The 13350-nt window shown below is 36.7% G+C and overlaps 1 protein-coding gene across 3 annotated transcripts in view; it reads left to right on the forward strand.

Annotated features, from left to right (window-relative positions):
- Shal (Potassium voltage-gated channel protein Shal) overlaps nucleotides 1–13350 on the forward strand; it is a 461000-nt gene that overhangs the window by 389450 nt on the left and 58200 nt on the right. For all 3 annotated transcript variants that reach the window (XM_083117318.1, XM_083117319.1, XM_083117320.1), the window contains exon 3: nucleotides 6866–7054. In XM_083117318.1, the coding sequence (XP_082973444.1) occupies nucleotides 6866–7054 (189 nt within the window). The remainder of the gene's footprint in view (nucleotides 1–6865; nucleotides 7055–13350) is intronic.

Raw genomic sequence — 13350 nt, forward strand, 5'->3', positions numbered from 1 at the left:
AAATTGAGAAATATGCATTTCGATGCATAAAATCCCATCGGATGGGCAATTGACACACTAAGATGCATCAAAAGACACACTCCACAGTCGATATTCGATTTGATGCAGTAAAAGTGCATCAAATCCGAAGACAATTTCCAATAATCCAAGATTACACGTTTAGGTGTGTCATTTGATGCACTAAAAGTGCATCAAATTTGCTTTGATGCATTTCGAGTTCTCTGTGTAGTGCGCATAAATTCTCACGCCTGATCAGTCATCCATTCCATTTCACTAATCTAGTGTCATTTCCTATTTCATTTAAAATAAAAAATCTTCCTGTTCAAGTCAAGAAGAAATTTCAAAATTAATAATTGGGGTTTTCCTACAATTGAAGTTCCTATTTCATACAATATTTGATTAAAATTGCATTCATAAAATATCTAATTTTTTAATATTTAACATAATAATAATATTTGATTTGATTTGATTTTTGTTATTTAGCGTTGCTTTTCTTCCACTTCTGGCTAATCGCGACGATGAGGATGAGTAATGATATGATTGTTGAAGGGACACTCACAAAGAACACACATACCCAGGCCGGGATTGGAAGCCGAGACCCTTGGCATAGTAGCGCTCTACTAACCACTCCCCCACGGAGATCGGCAATATTAATTGAAAATATTTGAAAGCAATAGATCGTCATATTTAACTTTATATTATTACCAACAACAAATTAGCTACATTACAAGAAATGGTTCGACATTTTTGCCTGTAGGCATTACACAGTCCATAGTTAGGATTATTAAAAGAAATTACAGTAATCTATTCATGAAGATATAAAAAAATGCATAAACAAACTTCGGGTCTTAAGCCACCCTCTTAAGAACTTGGAATTGTCAATGGTTTCAACACCAAGTGATGTATCTCTGCATGTATGGTTCACGAAATGTGAGATTGGTAAATTTATTTTAGACTATACAGATTTACACATATCGTTCCAATGTAAATTTTCTAGACAATTTTGCATTTAGTTTTATTGTTGAAATTTATCTTGTCTTTCGTTGTAAAAGAGAAACTTCGTATTTAAGTAGAATCTTTATTATCGTTTTTGGAAAACAATCATCAGAAAGAACAAATTGTCTTCAAGGACTCATGACGTAATTTTGCCGAATTGTCAAGTTTTACCAATCGAGATCAGTCCGTTGCGAAATTCGCAGGCCAAATATTCTTTATTCTTTCATGCATTTATTTGCAGACAAACAATCGACACTGCTCACCACATACCAATCAGAAACAACACCACTGGCAGAAATGTTTGGCTAATTCGCTGTCTGAAGATCATGTTAATTTATTCTCCATTCTCTTCCCATCATGTTTGATCTACAGCCATAAATATAAGACGAAATACTGACAAAGCGAAGTTGCTTGTCGTGGATGGTGAAGCAGAAAATGACTGAATTGCAGGGTATATTGTGCCATTCCCGGCTGGTGAAAGTATTAGCAGCAGCATCCGCATCCAAGCATTCCATGTACTGTTGTTCCTCGACTTCCTCGAAGACAAAGGAGGGAAGCGGCAAGGTGAAACAATGCGCTGTAAATATCTCATGGAAAGCCTACATTCATCTTTCACTACATCCTAACAATGTATCATGAGAACAATCTACTTGTATCTCTCTCTGTATGCATTACCAAGCCAATCCCATTCCAGTTTGGTCAGAGTCCAATTTCGATTATTGTTTCAGAAATAACCCGCAGAATGTACATACGAAACAATTTATTAACTTCAATGTAAAAAATACTGTATGTATACACCTACTTTTATAACGAAGTTAATAATTTATGCTAACAATTCACTTGAATTATAAATTTGAAATATATTACACCATTAATTTTATGGAATAAAACAGCAATCAAAATACATTCCTTCAGTTCTTTGAAAGAATTTGAAACGTTGAAGTTCAATGTTGTATTTTTTACATCTAGGACAAATCAATGTATTAATTCTCGTAGTGTGTTTGAAATAGTAAGTATTTTTGTTTTCATATCAAATGTTTATTCGTATTTTCCAACTACACATTTTTTATCCATGCCTTTTGAAAAATATGCTTATTATAAAGTACTACATGTCAAGTGCCTGCAAACAACAGACAATACCAGGTAAGTGTTCTCGTAAGAGTTGAGTTAGATGGCTTGATAAAGTTTAAAAACTTGTCTCTCCACTGATTCGTTTGTTAGTTACAATTATTACATTTTCTATTGCTGTTATATATAATATTTAATGTGAAGTGAATTAATGATATATTATCTTAATAATTATGTTAAGAAGTTTTGTCTGGATTCTTTGTGATAGGTAATTTTAAGCAAAATACTAATAGTTGCACACACACGGATAGGATATAGTTTCAGCGTGCTACAACTTATTGCTTGTGATATTGTATAAAGGTATGTCTGTCAAATAAAAGTGTGTAGATTTAGATTTATGGTAGTGTAATTACTAAGTGTATCTGTGGCTGTTCCCTCGTCCACCAAAAACTTCATTGCACATTACTTTTGTTACAACTTTGCAACGCATATAAGCCGTTGATTGACATTGTTTTAAGTAATTAAATAATTATTCCATATATGTAATGGAAAATATATCCCGTTTGTTTCAATTCTCTGTATTTCTTGGATGTGTAATATAACAGTAATAATTGTTTTGTGAACGATTAAAACAAACGGCCCTAAAATTTTCCAAAATCCAGAAAAAGGTAACAAATAACAATATTGGCTTGTTTAAGTCCTGAGTGGTACATACACACAAACCATTGCAGATGTCTAAAAATGATGTACTTGAGAGGTACCCATACATGATTACACGATATTCCGTTTTATTTTTATTCTATTATTGGGAGAACAGTGAAACCTTCGTTATTCATACCTGAATTGATCTAATTTCTCACCATCTTGAATACATACTAACTTATGTTGTTCAATTATATATATAAGTTCATACTCTTAACTGCATACTCTTTTATATCACCCTTCTTCATTCGTTGTCACATACCTAGGTATAAACTTCTCTACGTATATTTGTTGAAATTCGAAATGTTCCTTAAATACATATTTTTATTTGAATTACTTTCTTATGTACAGACATTTTTACTTCCATTTTTAAATGTACAAATAATTTAAAGCTGTGTCTGCTCAACTTGAGGCATTACCAGCATGCGAGTTTAGAAATATCTATAGCCGTGTTATTCAAGAATAATCTAGCGTACTTAATTAATTTGAATCTAATCCTTACGCGAATGCTAGATATTAAGTGCCCTCCTATTTGCACTTCCTTCGAACGCTTGCATGCGAAATGCAACTTCTTGCTTCATTGGCACTTTTGCATTGAATTTTGCATTAAATATGAGGCAACCGTTGGAATGTTCCTTGTAATTGTCCAATTTTGATATAACTGTTCGTATCGATAACCATATCTTAAATATCAATTCAGTGGGGTTTTCCGAGTGTTCTTTCCACAAATTGAGCAACATTATGAGGGGAACTGAAATTGAAAAGCTTTCCTTTCATAACTTTGTGTTTAAAATTAGACTACATGTATCAGCACTGAATGCCCTGGACGTTGCTAATTACCGTTAGGACAGAACCATTTGTTGGATTGTCGCATGTATCATGACTCTTACTATAAAACAAAGATTAACTGGTCCATTTTAGGGGATTATCGCACTCTCTCCCAAATAGCTGTGCAATAATTTACTGTCAGATGCCCTCTTTGAGGTTGCACAGCGTGTGTCACAGATCTGCTCCGGAAAAAAAAAACTCGCAACAAAGGAACATTGAAAATTATCCCTTGCTACGTATGACAGACAAATACGTTTTGTGCACATAAATCGAAGTCCAAAATGAAACGCCGAACGCCGTGTTTTATAAATGGGGTTGAGGAAGAAAAGGCAAATCGGTGAACGTTGGCGACTATGCTTGTTCTTGTGGAACGATGTATATGTAGGTACTACATGCACGTATAACGCGGTATGAAACATCGATTTAGATTATGGCCATTTTGTGAGCAAGTTTGCTATCCAATCAGATCGAATACCGCAAAGAGTTGTTCGAGAATATCGCTTGGGAAATATTCAAAAATCGAATTTGCAAAAAAGTCTCGCGAAAATGCATATAATACATTTTATGCGCTTTAAGTAAATATTGGCGTTATTATTGGTTTCTCAATTTTCTGTGCATCAATTCTCCTGGTTTGATACGGTTTTACATCGATTTGTTTCAAGGGTACATCGTTATATTTGAGTTCTAGCACATTTTATGTTTTTACTAGGATAATATTGACTTTTGTTTTGTGTGTACAATTCTGTCGAAAACTCTTTACATATCGATCCATTGTTCGCTAAACATTGCTTTATTCTTGCATTTCCAAGCATATGTTTTCAGAAAGCATTTGCAATTTAGTAATCTATAGGTACAATTTTCTAGTTTTGTGAAGAAAAATGTTCTCTTTCAAACAAACAACAGTAAAATTGGCTCGCCTCGAAAAGAAACAATGCCATGACTGCAACGGTGTTCCCTAGATTGATGTCTTCTGGTAACTTGGAGGTTACCAAGCAGGCCGCTTGAACTCGCCGAAGAACTAGCGACCTTTCCATCCCAATCCTGGAAGTTGGTGAGCGGAAAACCAGGACGCCCAAAACTATATTGATCTCACCAGGAAGGGAAAGAACTGGGCTGCACGGCTGTGTGACGTCACGTTTCGGAGTTCTCCCGACTCTTCCTATGTAGCAATTGCGAATTCCGTGCACACCTCGCTCTATATTTTAAGCGAAATATGGGAGCAAAATTGAAGCACTAGGTACGGTTTCTTTTTTGCACACGTCCGACATATACATCTCTAGAATATGCTACATGTCAATGGATTTGTGACGTCGTAATCTTTCTTGGGTCTGTAGAGAGAGAAGGGGGAAGAGAGAAGGGGATATATTGAGCGAGTTAACTGAGTGGATGGGGCTTTGCAGCTCAACCCTGAGATCGTTTACCCAAATAACACCCTCCTATGCTTTTACCTCAGCAAATGGGATAGTGTCTTTAAGAAAGGTCAAGTTGCTTCACCTCCATTCTTCCAATTCTCCTCGCTACACAATTGTCATATGTTTTAAGTAAGTCTCTAATTTGAAGTAGAAGTCAACTTTATGCACAGATAGGGTAATTAAGCTGGGCCTACAGTTTAAAGTGGGATCCGAACCCCCACATGCTTCCACCGCGTATCGAATCCAGGATACTTTTATTAAAAGGCGACTATGTTACCACTACGCAGTCGGGGAGACCCAAGTCTATAACATGAAAACAGATTCGTTCTTATCTACAAGCAGCTTTGCCGACAACGTAGTTACTTGTTCTTTGACCTAGCAATCTAAGGGTTACGGGTTCGATACCTGATGATAGTACACTTCAGTGGTTTGAATCAATAGTCTCAAACTAGATGAGTCTATCTGTGCATTTCATGGACTTGAGAGGAAAACTTTGCAAAAACTTTATTTTAACTTATTACTCGTACCACTATATTACTTTTTCTTTCACTGCCTTTTGTTTACAACATTTAAAACTACATATATATCTGCGTATTTATTGAGAAACTATGTTGAGTTTCCAATTTTCATTGTATTTCAACTCTAATTATTTCTGGTTAGAGAACTAGGATTATATCTCAAATTTGAGGAGCACTGTAAGTCTCTTCATTTTGACTAAGACTTTGTTTATTTCGGCTATACTTTTATGTGAAAAGGGACATGGTACCTCTTTATTCAATGAAGCTCTCGAATAATGCATGCCCTTCATACATTTTTAAGGTACGCCAGTGGTCGTTCTACTATTGAAGGTTAGTCGATTGACGTTACCACTATAGATTTCTATCAGCCCATTACAGAGGTATTGATTCATCCTTACGTCACTGCGTCACAAATCGTTGTCGAAACTGATTACTTGCCCCATTAACGTCATCAGAAAGGGGTCGAGAATATATTGTATTGGAAGATCATTCAATTTTGCACCTCTAAAACTTCACAAGACCTCTTGATTACAAGACGAGGGTGCTGCCTCTAACGCCTATGAGAAATAAGGAAAGTTATTGTGTATTATTTAATGAATATTTCATCAATTCATTACTATATGGAATCTGTTTAATTTTTCTATCATTAAAAATGTGAAGTTCCAAGTGAAGTTTGTACAATTTGTTCGTCAGTCTCACGAAAGTTTTCAATGAAAGAGAACATTTTGTAACTGCGGGATTCTTTCAAGTTTCACTGCTTTCATATTTTTTATTCATTTAAGAACTGGAACATTTTGTTAATTTGCAACCAGCATTCTGTAAGAAAGGAAATCAATTTAAGGGTGTAATTATATGCGTTCAAATCAAACCCCCTTTGTGTATCAAAATCGCTTGAAATTCAATGAAATTTACGTGGAGCGTTTTCTCCAATGCGCATGTCCGTTTCGTCAGAAAAAAATTAATCAAGCCTTGTTGTAACAGAACTTCAGTAATGCAACGCAGCACTTTCTTTCTATTATATTCCGAAATTATTCTCAACTGCTAAGGCTTTCAACAATGATGAAAGCTCGCAGATTTATAACATTACCTTCACACGACTAATTCTTTCAAGCAAGGCATTCTTGTCAACTTTTACTTTTTTGTTAACGAATGTCCGTTTGTCGCACCCTCAAGTTACTCATGCCCCTTATTTGTGCAATGAGGTTGTTGGTGGTTGCCGACAGGAGGAACCTTGTCGACGTAGAGAGATTGAGATGAGAGGTAAGGTACGGGAAGTCATCTGGGATAACTATATGTACTTAATATAACCGTTATTAATCTACTGGCTGTGTCCCATTGCAGAAAGCACGACTTGCTCGAATACGTATCGCCAAGGCGTCTTCAGGAGCCGCTTTTGTCAGCAAGAAGAAAGCAGCCGAAGCTCGTATGGCGGCTCAGGAGTCCGGCCTAGAGATGGATGAGAACTATCGAGAAGAAGACATCTTCGAGTTGCAACACCATCATTTACTGCGCTGCCTTGAGAAAACAACGGTAAGTGAATAATTTCTGTCTCCGTAATAAGATAGATAGATATAAGAGCTACGTCATTATACACATTTTATATAAAAAAGTTGTTAATACAGAATATCTCAAGATACTGATTTCCTCTCATTCATTGTACTCTACCTTAACTCTTATCTACTATGGATGTTGAAAATCACACAACTACTACGGAAGGGTCCGTCAGACCACTGTTTTGATTTTGAACTGTGAACTAGCTGTTTTTCTATTTCTAAAGCGTCTGTAGTGACTTGACGTAGATATAGAAGACTACTGTACAGCAGTTTTCAATCATTATTGTTTAGTTAAAGAAACATTACGTAATTAATGCAAAGGGGAAGAAACTCGGTCAAAATTTGCAACAATGGCTTCATTTTTTTTTAATTCCCAATTCTTAAAATGTCCACATTTTTATGTTGTCAGATGAGAGGTAGTTCAAAGTAATATTAAATATTTTGCTGAAATGAAAATGAGTTGTGAGCCATTTGAAACACAACGTAGTACCAAAAACTCACGTAACTACTTTGTTTCGTCTGTCAGACCGATCGCCGAAAATCAAATTCAATAAAATTTGAACAAAGGCAAGATCTCGTGACCTTGACAGCGTGTAGCCAGCCAGCATTCCAACTGAAAGATATGGAGAAGGGTTTGCTTGTAGCTGGAGGGGTGCGAGAAATGAAGTAAAAGATAAATTCAGAGCGGCCCATACTAGTTAAGAGTTGATAGACTGCAACTTCCAGGCTTTCCGATCTTGCTGCTTACCATCATGTCAGCGTAGGATCCGCTTTATTTAATATGTTAACTTCTTCATCTTCCTCTGATCCTTTCACCGTTAACCATTTCTTCTGATGCGTCTTTTAGAAACGAGTATCTTAGCCAGTGTCTCAGTCCATTTATTTTCTATTCTTGACCACTTTCAGCATTGTCCTTTTTCACCAATTCTCTTCAGCACAGTTTTATTTCTTACTATGTCTGTCCATTCTTCGACATAGTCACATTGCCAAGCCCAGTCGCTTATCCACACTTCCTCATAGCGTCCAGGTTTCTGCGCCATACGACGCTACACTCCGTATAAAACACTTGATTAGTCTCTCGAGGATAATGTTTGTGATTCATATTCCACACATAACAGTAATTCTCCTACCCATCCTATCTGTGTACCAAGAGAAGCAAATTTGCCTAAACCTTCCACTTAAGGTTTCTGAATGGCAAAGTTTCTTCCATGTTTAAAACTGCCAGTTTTGTCAAAAATGTATTTTTTAAAAGATTTAATACTGATTTACAACTTCGGTTACTTAAAGCAACTCTAATATCCTGTCGATATTCAATACATCACAAAATAGTTTCCTTTTCTTCCGCTTAAGTTAAGCCTAAAACTCTTATCTTTCATTAAGGAAAGTATTAATATGATTAGGGTTAATCATATTAATACTTAGTTTACACTCGTTGTAAAATTCGGAACCTATTATCAAGAGATTCGAATCAACATATGAACAAATATCGTAAAAAATTAAAGAGAGAATGAAGTATATACAGTCATTGCGTGAAAATATTTTGGAAGGAAATTTATGGGGGAAAATCACATTCTAAAAACCTGTTTGCATTCACAGTTCTTTAGTTTTATCTTAATATGAATCTCTTGGTAATGTTTTCCATAAAGCGGACACACGAACTAATGATGTTCTCCTTTAAACTGTAACTGGATATGTTCTGTCGATCAGTTGATCAGTTAGATAAAATTTAGTTTAAATTTTTGACTACTCGAATTCAGATCAGTATATCTTTCATGTGTGTTGATCCTATATATTTTATATTATCGTATTGTTTGAATTATTCATGTTAATTGTAGTGTCATCCTTTAACGGGTGGATGGAAATTCCTATAATTCATAGGTTATCTCTCTGAGATACAAAGTTAAACTGAATAAAGATGATATCTCCTACACACTGTAGAATCGCATGGAGACATGGGTGAGGCACACATGCCCATTTGTGAAGGTAGTGTGATAGACACCACGCTCCGGCCGCCCCTGCAAGGACAATGCTGGAAACTTTATGCGCCGCATCTTTGAGTTGAAAATTCCCAACGAATTTAGCACGTTCTAAGGTGTAAAAATATGTTCTACACGTATTTAAATTCGGCATTTATGGCAGACTGCACATTGTACTGTAAAAGAGTTGTAAAATCAAAATTCTTCTGTGTATTTTTGGTTACTCTTTTATTGTTGCAAAAGTTGAAATAATAAAAATGATATAACGGGAATTTACGTGCACTAAGAATAACTGCTTTGGCCCAGACGTAGGTTATCCTTAGCAACCGGGAAAGGTATCCGCCTCCTGTGCAATTTTCGCCTGCAATGAAATAATTTCATGTTGAAGGCGTGAGCCATTATCAACAAACAGATGAGCTTCGAGGAAGGATATGGCAGTCACGTTCTACTACGTGCTTCTTTGATTGGAGACTTCAATAGCAACTCCCACTGCTTCGGATCTGCTAGCTTGAATTTACGGTCGAAGGCGGGAGGGAAGGTGGGGGGGTGGGGCTTTTACGTCGCCTTCATCAATCACAGCTCGCCAAGCAACAATTTTTCCTCAAAGCAGCAAATGCTCGCCTGCGGTACCAGATCTGTTGCCGTTCTATTCTCAATAAAATGAAAAAGCAATTTCTATCCTCGGGCGTAGATTGCTTTCATTCAGTAGTAATAACAGGGGATATGCCGATTTCAACGGGAACCGTAAACTGGCTCTTAGTGTACGGCAGAGCAAATATACAACAGTCCGAGAGTGTGTTTCTGCTAGAAAATAAAGTTATACGAGGAAGTGTATGAAGAATTTCGTGGATAACATTTTTGCAACTAGCATTCTCGCTTTAAAGTTGCAATTTTCTTAACTCTTCCCATTACTTTTAAGTTATGCTTTGAATTATAGGGTGTGTTCGTTCCCTGAAAGTTAACTGTGGTAATATTGTTTCCTTAATGCCATGTAAGCTAGTTTCGTGACGATTTTTATACATTTCATACGGTTATGATGCGATAAATAGTGAAAATCATATACGGTCGTTTAAAATGCATTTGAATAAACGACTAGAAAAATAAATTACGCACAAACATATGTTTCCATTATTCAACCTAATTAAATTATATTTTTTTTAGATGTTGTAATGAATAATTGAATGGAACTTTAAGAAAAAAACTTTGGAGGAATAATTTTATATAAAATGCGAGTAAACCATCTTGACCAAATCCCTCGTAAGAACAAGATATTTGGTCGCGATTTTCAGCAATCCTGAAAGAAAAAATATGTGCGTAATTAGTCAATAAGATTTCAGAATACGTGAGATTATAACCATTTGTTGAATACTCTGGATCTCTAATCCGAATGTTCTACGTATATTCTAGTCTCGGAGACGACACGGTTCGTGGTTGTTCATTCAATTATTTTATCTAATCATCATTAGTTCTTATTTTCGCAGTTAACGTAAAGAGGAAACAGGTGAAGGTGAGGTAAAGTTTCCCGTGCAAATAGCACCGTGCCATGAAGGCACATTTAGGGGATGTGGTGGTAGGGCCGCACACATTCTCGATCTCGGCCATTTTGGAGGTGGAGGTAATGTGATCAGCACCACACTCCGACCTCCTTTACCCCCAGATACCCATTGATTTGAGGCTGAGTGAGCCACACAGCCGCTTTATACGGAACATTCCAACCTCAGATCACCCACCCCGGGAATCGAACCCGGGTCTCCCGCGTGGCAGCCAGACGCCCTACCGAATAGACCACCGTGGTCTGTAAAGAGACAGCAGAGTTGTGTAAAATATCTAAAATATAATTTTAAAAACTACAAGATTTGCTTTCAATGTTTTAAGACTTATCCATCACAATTTTTTACTAACAACAGCAATAGCTTTCAATGTTTACTACGTCACAATTCCATTGTTTTCAACAGTTAACAAATATATACTTGTCGCGTATTTTCTAAAGTTAACTATGTATTTTTGGTCTTATCCAAAGCACAAACGAATGGTTAGTTGGCAACTAGAGCGAATAGGATTAACACATAAGAACCTTGAGTCGGGCAAATTAAGCTAATTGCCTCGCTTTTCCCGAGAATTGAATCTTGCGTGTTCTAATCAAAATCGTTTCATGAACTAATGCTACATAGTTAACTGGTGTCGGAAATAGCATGAGCAGTTTGGGTCGTCATAAACGCATTGTTCAGCTTTGTACCATTCAAATGGAAGAATCTAAAAAAAACTTCCGACGCCTGCTTTTCATGTTCTTTCATTTGGCAATAATTTTAGTCAAGTCACTCTTGCGACTATATCTTGGGCAACATTCAATTCACGTCGGCCCATTGTTCTCAGATCAGTCAATAGTGCCCAAACTTACAATGTGCTGCTTCTGTAAGGCATTTCCTCTCTCATAATCGATAGAGTAAGGTTGTCGGAACACTTCGCATACACTAAATACCCTGTAGACTTCTGTCTATGTAAAAATATTTTAAACAAGAAGGTGCTGGTTGAGCTGTGTACGAAGGTCACTATTTATATTTTGAGCCTAACAATGAAAAAACAGGAATTTGGCATTGAAAACTGCTTTATTGTTTTTCGAAGTATTCTCCTTTATGGTCAATACACTTTTGCATTCGTTCGAACCATTTGTCAAAGCAGTTTTTCCAATCTTCTTGAGACACCTCCATAATATGGTTTTTGAACGCATCAACGGCGTCTTCCGCCGACGAAAATCGTTGTCCACGCAATTTATTCTTGACATTCGGGAACAAGAAGAAGTCATTGGGTGCCAAATCAGGACTGTACGGCGGATGACCCATCAATTCGATTTTTTGACTGTTCATAAAGTCGGTTGTTAGACGAGATGTGTGACAGCTGGCATTGTCTTGATGAAGAATGATCCGACGGCGTTTGTTTGTTTTCCGTATTTGACCGAAGACCTCTGGCAAACAAATTGTTGTGTACCATTCAGAGTTGACCGTTCTACGTTCCTCTAAAGGCACAGTTGCCACATGACCAGTTTTCCAGAAAAAACAGGCGACCATTTGTTTCGATGTGCTTCGAGTGCGAACAACTTTTGTTGGATTGGGTTCATCTTGAAACACCCATACAGTCGACTGCTGTTTACGTTCCGGCTCATATGCATATATCCATGATTCGTCACCTGTTACAATCTTATATACGACTTTTGAAGCACCGCGATTGTATTTATTGAGCATTTGTTCGCACCAATTGACGCGAGCGTGTTTTTGAGTTTTTGTCAAATTGTGTGGGATCCAACGAGAACATACCTTTCTCACAGCTAAATGATCATGTAATATTTTATATATGCTGGTGGAACTAATGCCTATGGTTGCCTCAATCTCACAGTATGTCACATGACGATGTTGCAGTATTAGGTTTTGCACAGCATCAATGTTTTCTTGAACAACAACTGATTTTGGACGACCTTCGCGAATCTCGTCGGTGAGCGAATGGCGGCCAGGATTAAATTCGTTATACCAGCGTTTCACAGTGGCAAAGGATGGGGCTTCATCGCCAAATGTGGAAGTAAGTTGATCGATGCACTCTTGTCTTGATAATCCACGTCGAAAATCGTAAAAAATCATCGCACGAAAATGTTCACGAGTTAATTCCATTTTATTGTTGTCGCGCAATCTCCAAGGCAACATAAACAACACAAATGAAGCTATTGACAAAACATTTGAAGTACGTTATGGTCAATAATGCCAGACGATTCCGTGCAAACGTCAAATCGCACCTAACTTCAATCAGTGTTGCCAAGGCTCAAAATATAAATAGTGACCCTCGTATGCAATTGCATTCGCCTAACATTGAGAAATTATGTGAGTATAATTAAGGTTTGAAGTTTTGTTTTAAGTCCACTTTATGCACAGATAGGCTAATCGGAACTGGACCTATAGTTCCAATATGTAATGTGTCTCCACCGAGTATCGAACTGGGGATCGCTTTGCATAAGACATCAATGAGAAGTAAGCACAAGACGTTCACAATATATTTGTAATACGAACAGAAAACAGAATGATACACGTAAGTAAGGAAGACTGTATCGTTGACAATAATATTGTTTTGGGTGTATGTATGTAACAAACGTCAACAATGGTTCATGTAGTCTAAATGACTAAACTTTTAACAATAAGCTTAAAAAATCAGTCGAAGGCCTAGAAACAATTTACAGAAATGGTGAAACTGCAAAGGTACATAACTGTGAAAAGGAGGAATATAGTTATAGTTTGAAGAAGACAATTCCATCGTT

Source organism: Lepisma saccharinum, chromosome 2 (genome assembly GCF_977018435.1).
Source record: "Lepisma saccharinum chromosome 2, izLepSacc3.1, whole genome shotgun sequence".
NCBI lineage: Eukaryota > Metazoa > Arthropoda > Insecta > Zygentoma > Lepismatidae > Lepisma > Lepisma saccharinum.